Source organism: Schistocerca americana, chromosome 9 (assembly GCF_021461395.2).
Source record: "Schistocerca americana isolate TAMUIC-IGC-003095 chromosome 9, iqSchAmer2.1, whole genome shotgun sequence".
NCBI classification, from domain to species: domain Eukaryota; kingdom Metazoa; phylum Arthropoda; class Insecta; order Orthoptera; family Acrididae; genus Schistocerca; species Schistocerca americana.
This window is the reverse complement of record NC_060127.1, coordinates 149416932-149441551: the sequence shown is the minus strand read 5'-3', so window position 1 is coordinate 149441551 and position 24620 is coordinate 149416932. Positions and strand designations below refer to the sequence as shown.

The 24620-nt window shown below is 39.9% G+C and overlaps 1 protein-coding gene across 1 annotated transcript in view; it reads left to right on the top strand.

The window, feature by feature from the left end:
* The window catches only part of LOC124550942 (serine/threonine-protein phosphatase PP1-beta catalytic subunit), a 91158-nt gene that overhangs the window by 2089 nt on the left and 64449 nt on the right, over positions 1 to 24620 (top strand). The window contains exon 4 of the mRNA XM_047125749.1: positions 24266 to 24442. Coding sequence (XP_046981705.1) covers positions 24266 to 24442 — 177 coding nt within the window. The remainder of the gene's footprint in view (positions 1 to 24265; positions 24443 to 24620) is intronic.

The following is a 24620-nucleotide window of genomic DNA, read 5'->3' as shown; positions in this document are numbered from 1 at the left end:
CTTTCATTTATTGTCATTTAGATCCCAAGGAAAACTGCAAATGCAGAAAATAAAATAAATACTACACAAACAATGCAAGCAGTTGTTGATGTCCAGAGTATAGATATTGGTTGCATCCAATTTGGCTTGACATTTTGCCAATGTTTCACTACTGCGTGCAAGTGCAACTCTTGTAGGTACCTCGGTACAACTTTTTCAGGATACGTCCTCTCGACATATCGTGTTACTAAAGTCTCTAAAAATACTTACAGATAATGTAGGTAGAAGTTTTATCATCACAAGCAATTCCCACTTTAAAAGTCCCATTTAAGTATGAAGGTTTGATATGTGAAGTTGAAGGAAACATTTTTGCAAGAGGAAAAAAGTATTTGCTTCATACATAGAAATCACAATTTCTGTAAATCTGTGTAATTAAGAGGCATGTTCAAAAAATAAGTGTACAGTGACCCCTTTTTTTTTTTTTACTGGTATAGGGGATTCCCTGACGAACGAGCTTTGCAGGAACACAGTAGTATGTAAACTGATGTAGTCTTCTAGTTGCATGAAAGATGTCATTGAGGTCCCGCCAAGTCGGAACCAAGTGCTGTGATCTGCTTCATACTTGCAGAAAGAATAATAGCCACTGAAATGTATTTGCAAATCAAATGAACGTGTTATGAACAGAAAGAATGTTTTTAAGCAGTGTAGGAAGTTTAGTGGAGGCAGAACAAATTTTCGTACGAAGAGAGGAGTAGCCCAGTAACATCCCACGTTGGCTGATGAATTGGTGCAAAAAATAGAAGAAAATGTTCTTGAAGACCATTGATTGATAGTGAAAGAAATTTCTCTGATGTTTTCACAGTTTCCCAGGACTTTCTTATGAGGCACTCACAGAATTGTTGGGATACTTAAACTGTGTACAAGATGGGTCTCAAAACAGCTGACAAGTCACCACAAGAAAAATTAGATCAGTACTACCTGCAAGTTTCTGGAGAAACTTGAACTGGAAGACATGGATTTTTTGGTCAACTGAGGCATCCGATTCCACCTGTCAGATTTGACCCGGGACATAAGGGTGTTGTGTTGTGTGACGTCATGATGGTGTGGAGTTTGGTTTGAGTGTGTTGTGTTTGCAGATTTCGTCTTGTTGCGGTTGGTGGTGTCCTCTGGTGGTGTGTGTATGGTCCGCGTGCTATGTGATGTATTGGGTTCATGTGGGTGTCTGTGCTTGAAGTGTGCATTTATCGGTCGTGACTGTTATAGAAGAATGGAAATTAGTGTCGGTGAGTTAAGAATTAAGTTTCCGTTGTGTTTGTTATTGCGGTGTCGTTTGATGTTAATGGTTAGCTGTTTGTCGCATGGTAAGTCGTTTAATTCAATTTGGGGCCTCTTTTGTTGGGTATGGATATGACTTCTAAGTATAATAGTGCATGTCTGTGGGCTGAAATGGGGGATGACATGTTGTCCGTCATTAAATTTCTGCAACTTTTTGGACTTGTGATGGAGATAGTGAAATGCGGTGCATGCAAGCAGAATATGTGAGTTGGGGATTAGTGTGTAGCGCTGGAACTTTTATGTGGTAAGTAGTAGTAGTAGTTTTTTTTGTGATCGGGTGGGGTTTTTATGTGTTGTTGGGTCGGTGTTATTTACTGCATGTGTTGGTGGTTGATGTTTTGGTATCGGCACTTGTGGTTGATTTATGTATTTAGGGGAAGTACTCGATTTCAATTTTTTTTGTATCGTCTGTTGTATCTGAGCTGTATAGGTCATGGGAAGTGACTGATTCCAATTTGTCATCGTAGCTATGCGTGTTTTGGTATCATGACTGTTGTTGACCTATATAGGTCAAGGGAAGTGTCTGATTCCAGTGTGACATTGTAGCTGTGTTTTTTTGGTATTGTGAGCTGCTGTTAACCTATATATGTCAAGGGAAGTACCTGATTACAATTTTTGTTGGTTTAGGTGGTGGTTTTTGATATCGATAGCTGTGGTGTGATTATAATTTTTGGAGTAGTTGGTTTCTTAATTTGTGGGATCGACAATCGCGGTTGAGCTATGTAGGTGGAGGGAAGTGACCAGTTCCTGTCGATATTGTAAGTGTAGCGGAATTTGGGAATTTTGTGTTTTTATGTCATTGTTTTGTGTGGTTTGGGATCATGGTGTATGTTTGTGTGTGTTTATATTTAGTTTGTCCCCATTCAAAGACCCCCAATTTTCTGCACTGGTCCCATTACTTTGATTATATTTTTGGAGAGAGATGTGTTTGTTGGTTTTGAATGTATTTTCGTGTTTGTTGTCATTTATGTAATGAAGTCATAGGTGCCATATTGGAGATGTTGAGAATGGTCATTTCCGCCATATTGGTGACGTCATGGGTCAAATCAGATGGGTGGAATGGAACACTTCTGTAATCCTGGATTTTTTGGGCTCTATTGTGATAGTGGCATCACACCAATTCTCCGACTGTCAAAAAATTCAAAACAATGATATTGTGAGGCCCTAAAAGAACTCAGGAGGAGCATTCAAAACAAAATAGGGGGATGCTGATGTGTTTGTTGCACAACAACATCCATCCTCTTACAGCCTTAGGCACCGAGTGCTCTTGAACTCATTTGATTGCGATGTTTTGAACCACCACACTTATTCGCGTGACTTGATGCCTTCAGGTTAACATCTTTTCACCTCCCTGATGGCACAGATCAGTGGAAGTAAGTTTTGAACCGGCGAGTGGGTGCAGCAAGAGGTTCTGAAGGGGAAAGGAGCTCACGGGTGAGTTCTCTGAGAAGAGCATAAAGAAGCTGATAAAGATGGTGATTGTGTGTAAAAGTTCAACAAGTGTATCAATGACATCCTGTAATTTTTTCAAATATGCTTATCCAAAAAAATATAAAAATCTAGTTCACTTACTTTGTGAACATACCTTCTACATTTAATAAATTTCAGACAGTGTCGTCAGCATTACATATCAATATCTTGCTGAGGTAGCATAGTTCCATAAGTTTCTCTCCCTTGCATTTCCCCTCATGTATTAAGTAAGGATGGGCAAGAAATCTGGTATCTGTTACAAATCACAATGACTGAGAAGTCACAGATATCACAATAACTTTACAGAATCTGACTAATTTCAGTCGCAACCAAATGTCACAAGCAGCATTTAACATTCACGCTGTGTGCCATCTATTTGCCAAATTTTTTATTTCTTCCTGTGAACATTTGTGTCTTGCTGGCTGTGATATCATTGACAAGTCACAAGTAAAGGTCGGAAATAGCAACTGAGAAAGTAGCATTTAACATTCATTGCCATGTGTCATCAATTCACTGAAATTCGTACTTCTTTCTGACAACCTTTTGCCTTACGCTATGGACATATAACCAACTTACTTATGGTCAAATAAATGAACCAAGAAGCTAATATGGTGTGAGAAAAATTTTATAGTTGGTGCCCTACCTAGACGGAGGACTGATATGTTTGGCTGGAGTGTGATATTGGACACCATCTCTACCTGCCTTCCCACCAAAGCCTGTGGTCAAGGTTAAGTTGAAAGTTGATAAATCGGTTGAGAATTATTGAAGCCAATGAATGTGAATGCCAAATAAAGGTTGTGCTAATAGATAGACCCTGTAGTATAGCCTGATGTTTGCATTGATGCCACATTTAAACCCACTTAACATGCCTTTTACTGTAAAAACAAACTGCAAGATAATTTCAGAAAATATACGTATATTAGGTAATGGACAAGGCTCTGATGAGTATTTTGATATAATCTGCATATATTGTACATAAACTGCTAAAAATGCAACCAGTGGTCCACTATGTAACGCTTACCAAATGCTTAACAACAGTGTATTCACAAGACAGATAGCATTTTTTAATGCTACAATACACACATAGTCCAAACTTTTGTGTGTATTGTCAAGTACAGCATTTATCTATCACCAGTGTCATCTATTAACTGGAAGATTAGTACCTTCCTCTGTTTTCACTTGTACATCATCAACCTTAAAATGCACAACCTTCCATCCTAGCTGGACCTTGGGCTACGCTACAGTTTAGTCTGGCATCACAACCCAGATTTGAGGGAAAGGGAGGGGGGGAGGGAGGGGGCAGAGGACAGAGATAATCCAATAGGACACTCTACAAAGTCTTTATCGATAACTATTTGGCAGAAAATAACTATACCTAGAACAAGGGGAGAATGGAATTTCTGTTATTCAGTTGCTCTTACATTTTTCACTTTATAATCCTTTTCAAATTGCATATTGGCTTAAATGACAGCACTGTTCCAGTATTCATTTTGCACTCTATATTTAACCAGTTATGGCTCTTTTAAGTTGAGAGTTCAAGAATTATCTGGAATCTTCACAATTATCTGCCTTAGATGTGAATGGGTATGTTGAGTAGACGGTAATTGAACTAGGTGCTGCATATGGAAAATCACGAAGATTATTAAACTTTCCTGCCGTTACTAAATACTAGCACAGTAATTCAGTGTACAACTTCCAATATTTATGGTTGACAGCTATTGAGTTGCGAGGTTTCACACTTGGTAATAAACGACCTCTCTCAAACTTAGTTTCTAACTTTCCTTTTCATGATGACGACTGTTTAAAGACGCTGTCGCAACTTCTCCATTTCTACTGTCAGTGCTATTTTGAATTATTGCTGTATCGTGTGGCTAAAAATTCGGTTCATATACCAGTGAAAAAAAAAAAAAAAGAAAATTGTCAGAATCTGTATTCTAAATGTGAACTCTTGCAGTACTATGTGTCAATTTCTTATGAGCCTCAACATCATGCTATTAATGTTTGTAAACCTGGTCCATTAATAGAAAATTAAAGCCAAAGGAAGAACAAATATAAAATGTTCTTACTACTGACTGTTTTGTTGAGGTGATGTTTTTTCCTGTAGACAAGTATAAATTTTGTCTACTGTGATTATCACAGAAATAGCTGTGATAGAGTGCAGAGGAATACAAACTGTGAATTCATTAATTATGATTTGAAATTGTGACAAATTGCAACGTAGAAACACCATTGCTGAGAAGTATTCGCAGAAATCACTGACATCAGAAGGTCACAGTTTAGTCCGTCCCTTGTATGTACCTGGATGTAACTTAAATACTCACTTTTATTCATTTAATAATAGGTTTGTTGCTTGCTTACAATAATATGGGGAGCTACATCTAGTATTAAATTTCAAAATCAGGAGTATTTCATGACAAAGTATTTTAGGAAGAATGTATAGCGTTTTTGGTATGATGCTGTTGGTCAGTCTGTGTATAACAAGTTAAAATTAGGAATTGGCATGATATCTAGCCAGTGCCTACCTTCAGGAGGTTAAATTGCTAATACTGCTGAAAAAAACACTTAATGTAGAATGTTTTAATCCTAGGTTAGGGAAATATTAAATAATAATACTCTGTCGTCAGTCCCAACATTTTTATATTCTACTTACTGTCCATTTTTGAGGATTGTATAAATATAATCGGGGGTTACATCCATGAAAATAATGTTGTAGCTCTGAAATGCATTGGGTAGTAATTAATAAACAAAAATATTATGACTGAAGACAGAATATTATTAATACAGGGTGGTCCATTGATAGTAGCTGGGCCAAATATCTCACGAAATAAGTATCAAACGAAAAAACTACAAAGAATGAAACTTGTCTAGCTTGAAGGGGGAAACCAGATGGCGCTATGGTCGGCCCGCTAGATAGTGCTGCCATAGGTCAAACGGTTATCAACTGCATTTTTAAAATAGGAACCCCGATTTTTTTATTACATATTCGTGTAGTACGTAAAGAAATATGAATGTTTTAGTTGGACCACTTTTTTCGCTTTGTGATAGATGGCGCTGTAATAGTCACAAACGTGTAAGTATGTGGTATCACGTTAACATTCCGCCAGTGCAGACGGTATTTGCTTCATGGTACATTACCCATGTTAAAATGAACCGTTTACCAATTGCGAAAAAGGTCAATATCGTGTTGATGTATGGCTATTGTGATCAAAATGCCCAACTGACGTGTGCTGCTCGGTATCCTGGACGACATCATCAAAGTGTCCGGACCGTTTGCGAGATAGTTAAGTTATTTAAGGAAACAGGAACAGGAAGTGTTCAGCCACATGTGAAACGTCAACCACTACCTGCAACAAATGATGCCCAAGTAGGTGTTTTAGCTGCTGTCACGGCTAATCCGCACATCAGTAGCAGACAAATTGCGCGAGAATCGGGAATCTCAAAAACGTTGGTGTTGAGAATGCTACATCAACATTGATTGCACCCGTACCATATTCCTATGCACCGGGAATTGCAGGGCAACAACTTTGAACACCATGTACAGTTCTGCCACTGGGCACGAGAGAAATTTCGGGATGATGACAGATTTTTTGCATGCATTCTATTTCGCGACGAAGCGTCATTCACCAACAGCGGTAACGTAAACCAGCATAATATCCACTATTGGGCAACAGAAAATCCACGATGGCTGCGACAAGTGGAACATCAGCGACCTTGTCGGGTTAATGTATGGTGCGGCATTATGGTAGGAAGGATAATTGGCCCTCATTTTATCGATGGCAATCTAAATGGTGCAGTGTGTGCTGATTTCCCATGTAATGTTCTACCGATGTTACTACAAGATGTTTCACTGCATGACAGAATGGCAATGTACTTCCAACATGAGGATGTCCGGCACATAGCTCGCATGCGGTTGAAGCAGTATTGAATAGCATATTTCATGACAGGTAGATTGGTCATCGAAGCATCATGGCCCGCGCATTCAGCGGATCTGACGTCCCCGTGTTTCTTTCTGTGGGGAAAGTTGAAGGATATTTGCTACCGTGATCCACTGACAACGCCTGACGAAAGCGCATTATCAATGCATGTGCGAACATTACGGAAGGCGGCCTACTTGCTGTTGAGAGGAATGTCGTTGCACATTTTTTGAAATGCATTAAGGTTGACGGACATCATCTTGAGCATTTATTGCATTAATGTGGTATTTACAGGTAATAACGCTGTAACAGCATGTGTTCTCAGAAATGATAAGTTCACAAAGGTGCACATATCACATTGGAACATCCAAAATAAAATGTTCGAACGTACCTACGTTCTGTATTTTAATTTAAAAACCCACTCGTGAGCCATACGTTTGTGACTATTACAGCGCCATCTATCACAAAGCGAAAAAAGTGGTCCAACTAAAACATTCATATTTCTTTACGTACTACACGAGTATGTAATAATAAACGCAGTTGATATCCATTTGACCTATAGTAGCGCCATCTAGCGGGCCAACCATAATGCCGTCTGGTTTCCCCCTTCAAGCTAGACAAGTTTTGTTCTTTGTAGTTTTTTCATTGTTTGTAGTTATTTTGTGAGATATTTGGCCCAGTCACAATCAATGGACCATCCTGTATACCCCTCACATAGAAGTCACTGACAGCCAGAGACTTGGATGTAAACTTGAACAAAATACCCTGTATCACCTCAAAAGTGGTCTCTCACAACTGCAGCAACAGGACTGCTCACAAGTGACTTGTGTGTTCCAACTTAGGACATTTGTCAAGTGTGTAGGGCCCAAACAAGCAGGAGTGACAGGAGATGCTGAACATATATGAAGAACAGCTGCAGTAATAGGCACAGGCTTGGCTGACCCACAGGAGAGCATTGTTCAAATTCAGCTACAGTATACATAGCTATCATCGGTGCATATGTTGTCATGTAGACTTAATAGGCTTGTAAATGTACACAACCTCAGCATTTACATGGCTGAATTAAGCTATTTTGTGAAGGCTCTTGAAGTATACTTCAGTTCCCCATGTGTTGCTTCCACAGGGACCACAAAGACAAGTGTAGACTAATTAGAATTTGCACAGAGGTGTGTTTAGACAGTCATTCTTCCCTTCTCTGTACAAAAATGAAATGGGAAGGAACAGTAATATGTGGTACAGTGACAAGTACCCTCTGCCATGCACTTCAGTGCTTTGCAGTGTGTAAGCAGATGTACATTTGGATTTCACATGTGTTAATGAACTGTTGTTGCACAGTGGGTGATGCTGTGCTAATTGTAGTTTGCATCAAGTGACATAAAAGTTGCAGTCCAGTTTCTTTATGTGAATATAATGTGAGAGCTGTAATAAGATGAAAACTTAGAGAATAATTCAAAGGAACATGATTTTAGCATTGCAAAAAGTATACATTTGACTGAGAACTTCATTGATAGTAGGCAAGGACAAGAAATGAACACAGTAGACTTCTCAAGTTGTTGAAATTTTGAATGCACACACACACGCGCGCGTGCGCGCACACACACCATCCGCATACAGTAGAAGAACAATAAACTGCAGATTTTGATACAGCACAGTGCAAAAATCTCGCTACAGTTGGTGTGCAGCATATCTGTTGCAACATTTACACCTGCAACCGTCAGGATCTGAAGACTATAACTGATGGGGAGAGGTGTCACTAAATTCAACCTTGGGTTTATCATTATACCAAGGCTGTCGCTGGAGATAACTGGAAAACACATCTCATGGTTGTCATTGTGATGTAGACAACAAAGTTATTATGTAGCAATGGTTGACGATAATTGAAATGAGTGTGACCACAATGCACATGTTGCACTATTCATTAAGAGTCTATATATGAGGTCTGTTCAGAAAATTCTGGACCATTCACAATTTTGCACCAATGGTGTGTTGGTACGAAATGTGGTTGGCATCCTTGCACATGCCTGTGTTTAAGGTGTAACTGCTTGAAGTTTCATTGTTGTATGTCTGTTGTTATTCAGTGTTGTATTGAGTACAACATTGTGTCGCACAGTTTGTGAATTTCGAGGTGGCAGAGTTAGAGGAGCAATGTGTCTGCATTAAATTTTGTGTGAAACTCAAGAACAACTTTACAGAGACACACAAAATGGATCAGGAAGCCTATGGTGATGAATGCTCAAGTCGTACTCCTAGTTAAGAGTGGTTCACACGATTTAAAAATGACCAGATGGAAGTTAAGGATGACACTTGTTCAGGATGCCCTTAGACGCCTATGATGATGCTCATGTCAGGAACGTCAACGAAATTGTGCGTGCCAATAGAAGAATGGCTGTCAGAGAAATTGCAGAAGTCAATTGGATCGTCTCATGAAACCGTGACACAGCATCTTGGAATGCATCATGTTGCTGCCAAGTTTGTTCCATGGCTCATGAGTCTAGACTAGAAAGACCTTTGCTTCGGAATGTGTGAAAATCTTTTGGATCGTGCAAATGAGAATGAGATGTTCCTTAAGAGATCATAACTGATGATGAGATGTGTCTGTGGTTATGATGTTGAGGCCAATGTTCGTCACAATGGGTCAGTAAAGGTCCTCCAAAACCAAAAAAGCTCAGGTCGGGTTAAATGTCAAAGCCATGCTGATAGTTTTCTTTGACTTGGAAGGATGAGTTCATCATGAATTGGTGCCACAGGGGCAAACTGTTAATCAATAGTACTAATGGGACATGTTGCAACACCTGCGAGAGACTGTGAGAAGGAAATGGCCAGAAATGTGGCGAGACAATTCGTGGCCCTTGCATCACAACGCATCCACTCATTCATTCCTGTTGGTGCCTGACTATTGCACAAAGAATGAAATCACTGCTGCATCATTCTCCATCCTCTTAGACCTGGCCTCTGTGGACATTTTTTATTTCCAAAGTTGAAAACCTCATTGAAAGGGTGAAGATCTGCAACAATAGACCAAATAAAAGAAAATTCGCAGATGACGCTTCACACGATCCAGCAAGAGGTGTATGAAGACTGCTTCAAGAAGTGGAAACAGCGTTGGGAGCGGTGTATCAGTTGTGGAAGAGAGTACTTCAAAGGAGACTATGCACAGTAAGTAAAAGGTAAACGTAAAAAAAATTTGTGGACAGAGTTCCGGAATCCTTTGAACAGACATTGTGTATCTCTGTGTGTAAAGCATTTTTTGTGAGTGATAACCTAAAAATTATTAATCGTGTGCAGAATATTGATACGAAAGAGAGTTTAGCATGTGTGTGTGGTGTACCTGATTGAGCAATCAGGTGATGGATGAAAGAAGAGAATAAACATGGATGTTCTGTAAGTGCTTTTGAAAGGGATGTAGGAGGGCAAAAAAAGGATGAAACTAGTAAAAAAAACCAGTGAACTTTACAAATGTCGTTATGGGTGGTTTTTAATAATGCCAAGTGGAGTTTCTAATAAAGCCAAGTGGATGTTTACCACTTTCCAGCCCAATTATGGAAGTCCGAAGTGCAACATTTCACTTCCTTTAATATGGAAAGAAAGACAACAAAATTCTTCTGGGTTTGGGCTGCATTGTCATTTATAAAATTCTGGCATTTCAGTGATTATTGGCAGATGCCTTCCTCAGGGTGTACTGCTAACTGCTGAATGAGCACTAGTTTGGTTACTTATGTACTACGGAGGAGTGCTGTCATTGTATATGAGGGTGAGGAGGAAGGGTATTAGGTGTTCTTTTTTTGGTCTTTGCATTGCGTGTTGTCATTGGCGTGAATAGGAGTTCTCCATTGGAATTTCCTTTATTGCTCGCCATTGTTGGAAATCGGTGAATAGGAACTGGGCAGTGACTGCAACGTATCGTTGTTTACTATTTGCCTAGTATCGACTAGGGTGCCTCAGCAATCTGTGTACCCTCTGCCACTGTGGCCTACCACGCGCCTCTTGCTTTGCAAGAGCTGTCCTTCCGCAAAGCTGTCACTGCTGGCAGCCAAGATGCTTTAGATGGTACCCGTCCTCTCTATTCATGTTGTAAAGTTGCTTGGCTATTTTTGTAGCCTCTCTAATCTTCCTCCTCAAACTAAATGGCTGTTTTGCCAGTGCGCGGGCCCCTCGAAATTCGATCTTCGTCCTACACTGTTCCTGGTGTTCTGCCACCGCTGATTTGTTGGATTGTTTGAGATGAATATATCTCTTGTGTTGAGATAACCTTGTGCTTATTGGATGCCCAGTGTCACCTACATATGCCAGTCCACATTCACACCCAATTTCGTAAACTCCGGCGGCATGAAACTTGACAGTTGAATCTTTCCTATTTCCGCCAATGACAACACGCAATGCAAAGACCAATAAAAGAACACCTAATACCCTTCCTCCTCAACCTTGAATCCAATGACACCACTCCTCCATAGTATATAAGTAACCAAACTACTGCTCGTTCAGCAGTTAGCAATACACTCTGAGGAATGTGTCTTGCAGTAGTTGCCAAAACTTCGGAATTTTATAATTGACAATGTGGCCTCAAACCCAGAAGAATTTTATTTACTGTGATAATGGCCGCGGAAGCCTATCTTTACATGGAAAGAAATACTTTGGTGCTGCAGACAAGTGATTTTCAAGGTGGAAATATTGCCTTGAAATTAAACAAAGAAGCCTCGAAGGAGAAGCAAAGTCTTAAGGTGGTGAATCTGCTTCAGATTCCTGTAATTTTGCCCTACATAATGGTTGATCAAAGTTTAAATGATCATGAAACAGACCATTATTATTGACTACTGCTAGCCAGTTTTTGTGATGCAAAAGAAAAGAAAGTGAAAAGGCTGCTTTCAGATTTAATCATGCTAGCACAGCATTGAGTCTTCTGATATTTACAAACCATGAAGATCAAGAATATGTTATATCAGCAAAGAATCCACTTGCACCGAGTGAGGTGGCGCAGTGGTTGGCACACTGGACTCGCATTCGGGAGGACGACGGTTCAATCACACGTCCGGCCATCCTGATTCAGGTTTTCCAGGATTTCCCTAAATCGCTCTAGGCAAATGCCGGGATGGTTCCTCTGAAAGGGCACGGCCGACTTCCTTCCCCGTCCTTCCCTAATCCGATGAGACAGATGACCTCGCTGTTTGGTCTCTTCCCCCAAACAACCAACCAACCAATCCACTTGCAATGCCGGGAGTACACCACATACAGTGAACATATGAGAAAAGTCTGTGTTGCTGTACAGGACAGTCCATTAGTGCCAGCCAACATCATCGAACATAAAAGATATTGCAAGTTGGGAAAGGTTAACAAATAAGTCGTGGCTGAGCGTACATTGAGAGAGACCGAGAACGCAATAAGGGTCGCTGGCACACCAGTCCTTGGAGAAAAGCTACTTCACCTGTTTGTTCAGGGAAGCCATAGAAATTAATGAACATGACGGTAGTTTTAACAAGGAAGAAGAAAGCCTCAAAGTAAATGGATTCTGTATTTGCATGCTGCAAAGATTGACAGTTGCAAGTTACAAGGGGAGAGAACCCCCCTGGTAATGACACAGTGAAGTCCTCCTCCTCCTCCTCCTCCCTCAGTCCTCTCCTCCCACCTCTTAATGAATTAAGGGATTTCATCTGTTCTGGTCCATAGGGCTCGGCCATCTCTTCCATGGTTTCCCTCTGTCTTGTCCCTGTAGGTCTGTAGTTAGGAACTTGCTTTGGAAGTCTATTTTCAGGCGCACTATCTGCAGGTTTTGGCCTTTTTTTTTATTCAGATCTATTTTCTTGTGCACTGAATCAACTTGTAATTCATTCCTGATATCTTAATTTCTGAAGCGATCTTCTCTGGTGCACCTTTTAATTCTACAGAGAAATCTCATTTCTGCAGCCTGGATTTTGCTCATATCCTTTTGCGCGGGAAACCCGGTTTCAGGTCCATAGAGCATAGTAGTTATTGCCACGACTTTGTAAAACTTCATCTGCTTCTCTTTAGTGACTTGCTTTTGTAACATATTTCTACATCTCCCACGGATTACATTTAATTTTAGGGGTTTTCTTATCAATTTCATGGTTAAAATTTCATCCTACACTGGATACTGGAAGTGGGTTATCTGTTCTGGTGCTACATTATTTATTGCAATTTCAGGTATAAAGCTTTCCCTTGAATTCCATAACTTTTGTGTAATTAGTTGAGATTTTCATTTTATATTGAGAAGCCAACAAATTAAGATGATAGATGGCTCTTTGAAGATTGTTATTTTCTGTTATTATTTGATCATTTGTGTATATTGTGGGATTAAAACATTTCACTGTTGATCTTCATGCCATAGACAATACTTTGTTCCCAAGCTCTAGGTCATCCATGTAGGTATTAGAGTGCCGGAGACGGGTCACATCTTGTTTAACTCAGTGTTGTTTAGAAAAGTTATATCCATATTAAATTATAATTTTTGTACCTGTAAGAGGTTTAACAGAGTTAAATGTGTTAGGAAGCCTCTTTTCCATAATCTGCCAAAACAGATGTCTACTGACTTTTTAAAAGCTTTTCCATAATCTACGAAAGTTGTGTGCACCATTAAGTTAATTGTTTTCCTTTTTTCTACCAGTAGTTTTATATACAACACCAACTGTGGAAGATTGTCCTTTTCTAAAACCTGTTTGCTCTTCCAATAAAGTTACACTCCTGGAAATGGAAAAAAGAACACATTGACACCGGTGTGTCAGACCCACCATACTTGCTCCGGACACTGCGAGAGGGCTGTACAAGCAATGATCACACGCACGGCACAGCGGACACACCAGGAACCGCGGTGTTGGCCGTCGAATGGCGCTAGCTGCGCAGCATTTGTGCACCGCCGCCGTCAGTGTCAGCCAGTTTGCCGTGGCATACGGAGCTCCATCGCAGTCTTTAACACTGGTAGCATGCCGCGACAGCGTGGACGTGAACCGTATGTGCAGTTGACGGACTTTGAGCGAGGGCGTATAGTGGGCATGCGGGAGGCCGTGTGGACGTACCGCCGAATTGCTCAACACGTGGGGCGTGAGGTCTCCACAGTACATCGATGTTGTCGCCAGTGGTCGGCGGAAGGTGCACGTGCCCGTCGACCTGGGACCGGACCGCAGCGACGCACGGATGCACGCCAAGACCGTAGGATCCTACGCAGTGCCATAGGGGACCGCACCGCCACTTCCCAGCAAATTAGGGACACTGTTGCTCCTGGGGTATTGGCGAGGACCATTCGCAACCGTCTCCATGAAGCTGGGCTATGGTCCCGCACACCATTAGGCCGTCATCCGCTCACGCCCCAACATCGTGCAGCCCGCCTCCAGTGGTGTCGCGACAGGCGTGAATGGAGGGACGAATGGAGACGTGTCGTCTTCAGCGATGAGAGTCGCTTCTGCCTTGGTGCCAATGATGGTCGTATGCGTGTTTGGCGCCGTGCAGGTGAGCGCCACAATCAGGACTGCATACGACCGAGGCACACAGGGCCAACACCCGGCATCATGGTGTGGGGAGCGATCTCCTACACTGGCCGTACACCACTGGTGATCGTCGAGGGGACACTGAATAGTGCACGGTACACCCAAACCGTCATCGAACCCATCGTTCTACCATTCCTAGACCGGCAAGGGAACTTGCTGTTCCAACAGGACAATGCACGTCCGCATGTATCCCGTGCCACCCAACGTGCTCTAGAAGGTGTAAGTCAACTACCCTGGCCAGCAAGATCTCCGGATCTGTCCCCCATTGAGCATGTTTGGGACTGGATGAAGTGCCGTCTCACGCGGTCTGCACGTCCAGCACGAACGCTGGTCCAACTGAGGCGCCAGGTGGAAATGGCATGGCAAGCCGTTCCACAGGACTACATCCAGCATCTCTACAATCGTCTCCATGGGAGAATTGCAGCCTGCATTGCTGCGAAAGGTGGATATACACTGTACTAGTGCCGACATTGTGCATGCTCTGTTGCCTGTGGCTATGTGCCTGTGGTTCTGTCAGTGTGATCATGTGATGTATCTGACCCGAGGAATGTGTCAATAAAGTTTCCCCTTCCTGGGACAATGAATTCACGGTGTTCTTATTTCAATTTCCAGGAGTGTATATCAGAGATAGGACACAATCTATTGTTTAAGACAGTACTATAGATTTTATAGTCTGTGTTAATGGGGCTAATTCCCTTCTGGTTGTTTGGCTGGCTTCTGCTGCTTTTCCTGAAAAAGGAGAAAGTTCCACTCCTTAGGTACCTGACCTACAGTTCAACATAGAATAATGAGATGGTGCATGTGTTCCTTCACTAAAATACTCCTGTATTGAAACAGTTTGTTATTTATTGCATCTGCCCCTGTTGCTTTCCTGTTCTTCAGTTTTTACACTGTTGAATGCAATTAATTTATTTTGGTGAAGTCTCTATTTCTGTTGATCGGGCATTTCTCAGAGTATTCCTTCATGGCTGAATCGCCGATCCAGAGAATTTTTACAATGCTGTTCCCTTTGTTGTAAAGGTATTGTATTTATTTTGGCTCTATCTTTCTCATTTGGGTTAATGTGTCTTATTACTTAATGTGATACTGACTGTCATCTACGAATGCCATTTTCAATTTCGTTAATGAAACAGTGCCATGATCCCTATTGCTTTTTACTAGTTATATTCCTAGCTGTATTTCTTTTCCTATGATATATCTGGACATGATCTTCAGATTGTTATTGTAGGTATATATTACATGCTTGTTTTCTTTCACTGCTTGCTGTATCTCTTCATCCAAAATTTTTGAGCCTTTCTTTCTTCTGTATATTGTTTCTTTTTGGCAAGGGCCTCGTTATGTTTTCAAAACTGCATTTTTAATGGTTTACCATTCTTGTTCAGTTGAATCTCTTGCACTTGCAGTAGTTATCAGCTAGTCTTGGCTGTTAAAGTTATCTAATACTCACCATTTATATTAAGGGATACCTTGTATTTTTGATACCTTTAAGACTACTTTTCTGTCTCATTTTTTCTCCATCTGGCATAAATGTGAATTTTAGAGCATATCATGAAGTGATCAAAGCAATATCAAATCCTACAAAAACATGTGTCAGTTGTGGTGCTAATATGGAGTTATCAATTGCATGATCAATAGTGGATCTAGTTCCTCCTGCTCTTCATATATATTTATTAACTTCTTCCTTTCAAGAGAAGGTATTGGTTATCTTTTAGGGAGTAAAAGGCAGAGAAGTCTAAGCTTTTGGTAATTTTTGTTGTATTTTTTTGTTTTGTGTGTGTGTGTGTGTGTGTGTGTGTGTGTGTGTGTGTGTGTGAGTGTGTGTGTGTGTGTGTGTGTGTGAGTGAGTGTGTATTCCCACTACCTGTTGAATTGGTGTTTTGCAAACAAGTATTCCGGTCTGACTATGAAAATGGTCTTGTTTATTTTGCTAGTTGAGAAGTTGCTGAAATTGTTCATAGAAGATACCACTTTCTTCATCTCTACCATCTTCAGAAGCGTAAATGCCAGTCACAGATGAATGTCCCCTCTCAATCTTAAAATGATGTGGTATTATCCTCTTGGATAAATGAGGGTGGTTTGATAAATCTGGTAAAAAAAGCAAGAAAAAGTTTTTGTTTCATACACATGGCCCAGCAGTCCTACAGATTTTTCATCCCACTGGAAAAATAGGTTCTGTCAAACTCTGCTAAATACTTCATTGACTGCAATTGTTACTTTTTCGCTGGCCGCGGTGGTCTCGCGGTTCTAGGCGCGCAGTCCGGAACCGCGCGACTGCTACGGTCGCAGGTTCGAATCCTGCCTCGGGCATGGATGTGTGTGATGTCCTTAGGTTAGTTAGGTTTAAGTAGTCCTAAGTTCTAGGGGACTGATGACCACAGCTGTTAAGTCCCATAGTGCTCAGAGCCATTTGAACCATTTGTTACTTTTTCATTTGATGAAAATTTCTCCGGGTGGATGAGGAAGCTGTTGAAAGCCCAATTCATGCACTTCTGCCATTGTTATTGCTGATGTGTGGGCTGTCCTGGTGAAAGAGTTTGTTTTTGCATGCCAAATTTTGTCTTTTTTTTTTTTTTTCAGCCAGTGTAAGTTTCAACCATCCAAGAATGAAGCATGTAAGCTCCAGTTGTGACTTGCTTTTTTTATATACACATACCTTGTTCCATAGATCATGAATACAACATTTTGTGATGATGTGGAACGTGTCACTTTAACATGTTTCTTTACACAAAATATGGGTTATTCCTCGGGATCCCCCAAAAAAAATGGCCATTGCCTTACCAGCTGACAAAATGCTCTATGCCTTCTTCAGTGCACTTTCACCAGCCTTTTGCCATTGTTTTTATGGCTGTTTTTACTCTAGTGTATAATGATGGATCCAAGTTCCATCAACAATCAAAAATTAGTGCAGAAAGTTTATTACTAAACATCACCAAATGTTTTGTTGAAATGTTATGATGGATACACTTTTGATCGACTGAATGATCATGGCACCCACCTTGTACACAGCTTCTTCATAGCCAGTACTCCATGCAGGATATTATGCACTTGCTCAGTTGAGCGTACAGGTCATGAAAGTCATGAAAAAGTAAGGGAAAAATGGACAGGTGGTCCTAAAAGTAATAAGATAATAAAATTGAGTCGATTGTCATGAATTTGTTTCGTCAGTCAGTTGTGGTTCTAGACTGTTGTAGGAAATTGGAGCTACCCCCCAAAAATGCTTTATCTAGCAATTCATTTAATAAAAAAGCCATGTATAAAGATTCACCAAAACTCTTAAAAGGCTTTATGTGTAGTGTTCATATGTGCAAGCCGTCTTAGCAAAGCCTCTGTTACCGTAGTTTTCAACCTTGAGGGGCAGATGTGGATGGAGAAATTTGAGGCTGTGGCTTCATTGAGCTAAATGTGGTGTGTATACCTAGTGGAAATGATGTATAAATTGTAGCTCTGCTGATGACACTGCTGCCATTTCATCTGTTGCTGGATCATTATCAGTTAGAGCAGCTGTTTCTTTAATTCTGTCTGCTCCCAGTTCTGTTTAAGTCTCTTTAATCACTATCTTTTTGGAAAGGCACGTCCTTAAAGATTTTCATTAGTAAATATAAAACTATTGTAATTTTAGTCTCATTTTAATGGTATTAAGGACGATCAGGGTAAAATAGATTCCTTGCCAGCCAAAATGTTTCCTGTGCCCTATTAGTACTATTCACAGACTATAACTTGGTATCTATCGAGCATTTTGTGCAAGTGTGACTTTGACATCAGTGACAGTGGTATTTCATGTGTAAAAAAAATATGTATGGAAGAGGAAAGACACTCAGCATTGATTCACTTATTAGTTTCAAGGCAACAAAAAAGTTGTCTTTTGCTGTAATAAATACAGTGCCTGCACAGTCACAAGTTTCTTCTGAACAATTTGAATGGCAGTAATGAATTACCACCACTTGCTCTTGGCTCAACCTCTAGAACTTCAGTTGAAGAGAGTTCCAAAACAAACCTATTGAAACAGTTTTTAGTCATTGATGAGACAGTAAAATCTGAAAATATATGAGCTATGAATAAAGCCATGTCTCATTCTTCAGTTGGAAGTTCTGGAAACATAATAGAAATTGTTTCCCGACATCATGATTGCCAAAATAATAGCTATCCAAGGGTAAGTTGTTATATAGAATGACTTATGGTCTTGGCCCTCGTTTTCAGAACCTCCTAGCCAACAGTCAGGGAAATTGGATTCTTTTGTGTGTCATGTTATGAGAGTTTAAACATAATTGTCCAAAAGGGACACACACATCTTATGATGTAAAGTTTCCTGGACAGTTTGAATGGTTTAAATTTGTCACCTAAGAAAATAATTTAAATTTCAATGGTTGAGCAAAATTTGAATGTAGAGATGTTGCATGATTTGCAAGCGTTTTTAATAAGCTGAAGAAAATAACCATAAATGTTTCATTGTGGCATTTGCCCACTTCATGTGGTGAACAGAGCTCTGAAAACTGCTCATAGTAAAAGTGGTTAGAATGTTCATGAATTTCTTATGGTACTTCGAGGAATTTTCCTTCAAGGAGGGCAACCTTCTCAAATATCAGTGGGTTTTCCAAGTTTTTTCACAAATTTTGTTCTATAAGATGGGCTGAGAATATTGAACTCGCGAAGAGAGCACTGGGATTTATTCCACATTTGAAGAAGTATGTTGCTGAAGTACAAAAAGACCACCTGAAAGTAGAAACTTTGAAAAACATAAGTTTCAGTTAGAAGATAAATTTCTTTGTGCAAGACCTGATTTTCTTATGTCATTATCAGTTGACCTTGATGAGTTTTTAACTAAGTATTAGTCAAATGACTCTCTTCCACATTTTGAACAAAGATTTGCTCAGTTTAATGTATAGCATTGCTTCTTGGTTCATAAAGAAAACTGTTATGGAAATGGCGACAAATTACCTGCTGTTATTGTTACAAAGTATGTAGTCACAAAGCAAGTCATTATATATTGGATCTGGTGCCAATACTGCTAGCAACAACTGCTCGGAAAAGTGTATCCTCATTTCCAGAAATAAGCGCACAGGTATTTTAGAGTGTGTGTTTCTAAAAATTGCTGAGAAGTGTCCTTCGATATTAAAGATAGTCAAAGGTGGCTCATGTTTATCAGCCAAAATTATTCAGAATTCCTTTTTGAGAAAGTCTTGAGTGCCAATTGTGCTGGAAGAATTCGTGTCAAAAAACATATGACTCCATCAACAGTTGACATGGTGAAGAGAGAATGCTTTAAATTTTGTGAATATTCTGAAAAACAACTGAACACTTCAATCCTGAGGAGGACAAACTTGATCACTTTCTATTGAATTTAGTGCAAAGTGCAAACCATGACTTCATCAAGTTCGTGCAGAAGCTGATATGCATGTTGCATGGAAATGCTACAGTTGAAAGAGGCTTTTCTGTTAACAAAGAAGTTTTAGCTGAAAACTTGGAAGAAGATAAAATTGTTGCAGAAATGAAATAAAGTCGTTAAGTGGTTTGTGAGAGACTACTGAATTTGGACATCACAAAATCAGTACTACTAGCTGTGAAGAATGCATCATTGAAAGAAATAAGAAATCTGATGTTGTTGTTGTGGTCTTCAGTCCTGAGACTGGTTTGATGCAACTCTCCATGCTACTCTATCCTGTGCGAGCTTCTTCATCTCACAGTACCTACTGCAACCTACATCCTTCTGAATCTGGTTAGTGTATTCATCTCTTGGTCTCCCTCTACGATTTTTACCCTCCACGCTGCCCTCTAATACTAAATTGGTGATCCCTTGATGCCTCAGAACGTGTCTGACCAACCAATCCCTTCTTCTAGTCAAGTTGTGCCACAAACTCCTCTTCTCCCCAGTTCTATTCAATACCTCCTCATTAGTTATATTATCTACCATCTAATCTTCAGCATTCTTCTGTAGCATCACACTTCGAAAGCTTCTATTCTCTTCTTGTCCAAACTAGTTATCGTCCATGTTTCACTTCCATACATGGCTACACTCCATACAAATACTTTCAGAAACGACTTCCTGACACTTAAATCTATACTTGATGTTAACAAATTTCCCTTCTTCAGAAACACTTTCCCTGCCATTGCCAGTCTACATTTTATATCCTCTCTACTTCGACCATCATCAGTTACTGTGCTCCCCAAATAGCAAAACTCATTTACTACTTCAAGTGTCTCATTTCCTAAACTAATTCCCGCAGCACCACCCGATTTAATTCGGCTACATTCCATTACTCTCGGTTTGCTTTTGGTGATGTTCATCTTATATCCTCCTTTCAAGACACTGTCGATTCCATTCAGCTGCTCTTCAAAGTCCTTTAGTGTCCCTGACAGAATTACAATGTCATCGACGAACCTCAACGTTTTTATTTCTCCTCCATTGATTTGAATTCCTACTCTGAATTTCTTTTGTTTCCTTCACTGCTTGCTCAATATACAGATTTAATAACATTGGGGAGAATCTACAACCCTGTCTCACTCCCTTCCCAACCACTGCTTCCCTTTCATGTCCCTCGACTCTTACAACTGGCATCTGGTTTCTGTACAAATTGTAAATAGCCTTTCGCTCCCTGTATTTTACCCCTGCCACGTTCAGAATTTGAAAGAGTGTATTCCAGTCAACATTATCAAAAGCTTTCTCTAAGTCTACAAATGCTAGAAATGTAGGTTAGCCTTTCCTTAATCTTTCCTCTAAGGTAAGTCGTAGGGTAACTATTGCCTCACGTGTTCCAATATTTCTACGGAATCCAAACTAATCTTCCCCGAGGTCGGCTTCTACCAGTTTTTCCATTCGTCTGTAAAGAATTCATTTTAGTATTTTGGAGCTATGAATTATTAAACTGATAGTTTGCTAATTTTCACATCTGTCAACACCTGCTTTCTTTGCGATTGGAGTTGTTATATTCTTCTTGAAGTCTGAGGGTATTTTGCCTGTCTTATAAATCTTGCTCACTAGATGGTAGAGTTTTGTTAGGCCTGTTTCTCCCAAGGCTGTCATTAGTTCTAATGGGATGTTGTCTACTCCCGGGGCCTTGTTCTGACTCGGGTCTTTCAGTGCTCTATCAAACTCTTCACGCAGTATCGTATCTCCCATTTCATCTTCGTCTACATCCTCTTCCATTTCCACAATACTGTCCTAAAGTACATCGCCCTTGTATAGACCCTCTATATACTCCTTCCACCTTTCTGCTTTCCTTTCTTTGCTTAGAACTGGGTTTCCATCTGAGCTCTTGATATTCATACAAGTGGTTCTCTTTTCTCCAGAGGTCTCTTTAATTTTCCTGTAGGCAGTATCTATCTTACCCCTAGTGATATATGCCTCTATATCCTTATATTTGCCATCTAGCTATCCCTGCTTAGCCATTTTCCACTTCCTGTTGATCTCATTTTTGAGACATTTGTATTCCCTTTTGCCTGCTTCATTTACTGCATTTTTATATTTTCTCCTTTCATCATTTAAATTCAATATTTCTTCTGTTACCCAAGGATTTCTATTAGCCGTCGTCTTTTTACCTACTGGATCCTCTGCTGCCTTCACTATTTCATCCCTCAGAGCTACCCATTCTTCTTCTACTGTATTTCTTTCCCCCAGTCTTGTCAATTGTTCCCTTATGCTCTCCCTGAAACTCTGTACAACCTCTGGTTCTTTCAGTTTATCCATGTCCTATCTCCTTAAATTCCCACCTTTTTGCAGTTTCTTCAGTTTTAATCTACACTTCATAACCAATAGATTGTGGTCAGAGTCCACATCTGCCCCCTGGAAATGTCTTACAATTTAAAACCTGGTTCCTAAATCTCTGTTTTACCATTATATAATCTATCTGAAACCTGTCAGTATCTCCAGGCTTCTTCCATGTATACAACCTTCTTTTATGATTCTTGAACCAAGTGTTTGCTATGGTTAAGTTGTGCTCTGTGCAAAATTCTACCAGGCGGCTTCCTCTTTCATTTCTTCCCCCCAATCCATATTCACCTACTACGTTTCCTTCTCTCCCTTTTCCTACTACCGAATTCCAGTCACCCATGACTATTAAATTTTCGTCTCCCTTCACTACCTGAATAATTTCTTTTATCTCATCATACATTTCTTCAATTTCTTCGTCATCTGCAGAGCTAGTTGGCATATAAACTTGTACTACTGTAGTAGGCATAGGCTTCGTGTCTATCTTGGCCACAGTAATGCGCTCACTATGCTGTTTGTAGTAGCTTACCCGCACTCCTATTGTTTTATTCATTATTAAACCTACTCCTGCATTACCCCTATTTGATTTTGTATTTATAACCCTGTAATCGCCTGACCAAAAGTCTTATTCCTCCTGCCACCGAACTTCACCAATTCCCACTATATCTAACTTTAACCTATCTATTTCCCTTTCTAAATTTTCTAACCTGCCTGCCCGATTAAGGGATCTGACATTCCACGCTCCGATCCGTAGAACGCCAGTTTTCTTTCTCCTGATAACGACGTCCTCCTGAGTAGTCCCCGCCCGGAGATCCGAATGGGGGACTATTTTACCTCCGGAATATTTTACCCAAGAGGATGCCATCATCATTTAACCATACAGTAAAGCTGTCAGTCTTAAAAGAACAACACTTAAAAAGGAGCTCAAAAATAAGATAGACTGATTACTCAAAAGGCAAAAGCAGCAGCTGAAGTTTTAGATGTTGAAATTTCAAGTTTTAGCTAAGGAATTTAAACACTGAATCGTTTACTGTGAAGTTTAACATTTGACATAAATTTTGCGCCTTCATTATTGTAAAACTGTCTTAAGGATAATTATTTTTTCTCTGCATTACTATGGTAAAACAATTTGTATTTTAATTGATATGATAAGTATATCTGTAAATAGTCATACCCCGTCGTATGTGAGAGTTTAATATATTTATTGCATTTGATGAGTGGTATATTACAGGTCATACATGTTAAATTATTCCTGCTGACATACAGTTTGAGTAAGATAAGAATTACTATATTCAGCTTTCTTTTCAGTTGGCTTTCAGATTCATAAAAAATGTCTTTGCCGTTGTACCACACATTATTTTTGGGAAGTCCTGATTGAAACTAAAGAGGTAATGAAAAAGTCATGAAAAGATCATGAATTTTATCCTCTGAAAAATCTGTACATACCCTGAGTGGTCTTGTGAATTTTTACTCGTTAGTCTTGCATCACCGTGCCATGAATTTTGTCACTGGTTCCCTTTGTGATGACCTTACTTGGAAGCCCAGAGCTCAGTTAGTCTTCAGTGCTGTCCAACCACATTTAAATTCATTAATTGAAAAGTAAATGGTCTTCAGTGGTGCTGCGGGAACTTCATCCAGTTTTGTTTTGATTTAGGCAGTCCAACCCTTTGAATGAAAAATATTTCCAAACAGCACAAAACATTTTCTTCATTTTTAGTTGCAGTTGACATACTAATTCAGATGGCTGTCGACAGTGTACTGTATACTGTTTTTTACAATAGTATTGACCAACTGGGATCATGTTAACAACTTCAACAGTTCCTCTTCTTCCTTTGTTTTTGTTTCCTATTTTTCCAGTATTCCCTCATTTTCTCCTCATGAAGTCTCTTCCTTTCTTCTGTCCATGTTGTTCATGATTTTTTATTTCTTCTGCTTTGAAAGCCTTCCAGATTTAGTATTTTATTTTTAAAATGATTTCTTTCTGCTATTTCTGATTCTTTGATGTTTCTTTCTAGAGCTTTCTCTACTTCTGCAATCCATGCTATTGTCAATTTCTTCTTCCAGAAATATAGGAGTATTTGTTTTGTTTGTCTATTTCCACCAATTCAGTAGAGGTGTCCAAAAAAGGTTAATCTTCGTTTGGCCGCCGGCCGCGGTGGTTCAGCGGTTCAGGCGCTCAGTCCAGAACCGCACGACTACTACGGTCGCCTCTTGCTCCCTGATATCTTTCTCTGTCCTCCCCAAGGAAAGAACTTAGGTACTCTTGTGTACTTGTGTTCTCGCTCTCTCTCTCTCTCTCTCTCTCTCTCTCGATTCTTATGCATACAATAATGTAATTTTACAACAATAATGAATGTTACATTTTGATACAGGTAAACGGCGGTACAACATCAAACTGTGGAAAACATTTACAGACTGCTTCAATTGTTTGCCAATAGCAGCAATCATTGATGAGAAGATTTTCTGTTGTCATGGAGGACTAAGTCCAGATCTTCAAGGCATGGAACAGATTCGCCGTATAATGAGACCCACTGATGTTCCAGACACAGGTAAGAACTCATAATTAATAACTAAAAATTAATAACTTACACTCTGTGGAAGTGTTTTTCTGTAAGGGCCAATCAGAAAATTTCCGTTTGAGGGTGTTACTGCAGTGTATGTGCGGCATAGCATGACTGCAATGTGAGAGTGCATAAGCACTGACATGAAGGCAAGGCATTAGTGTGG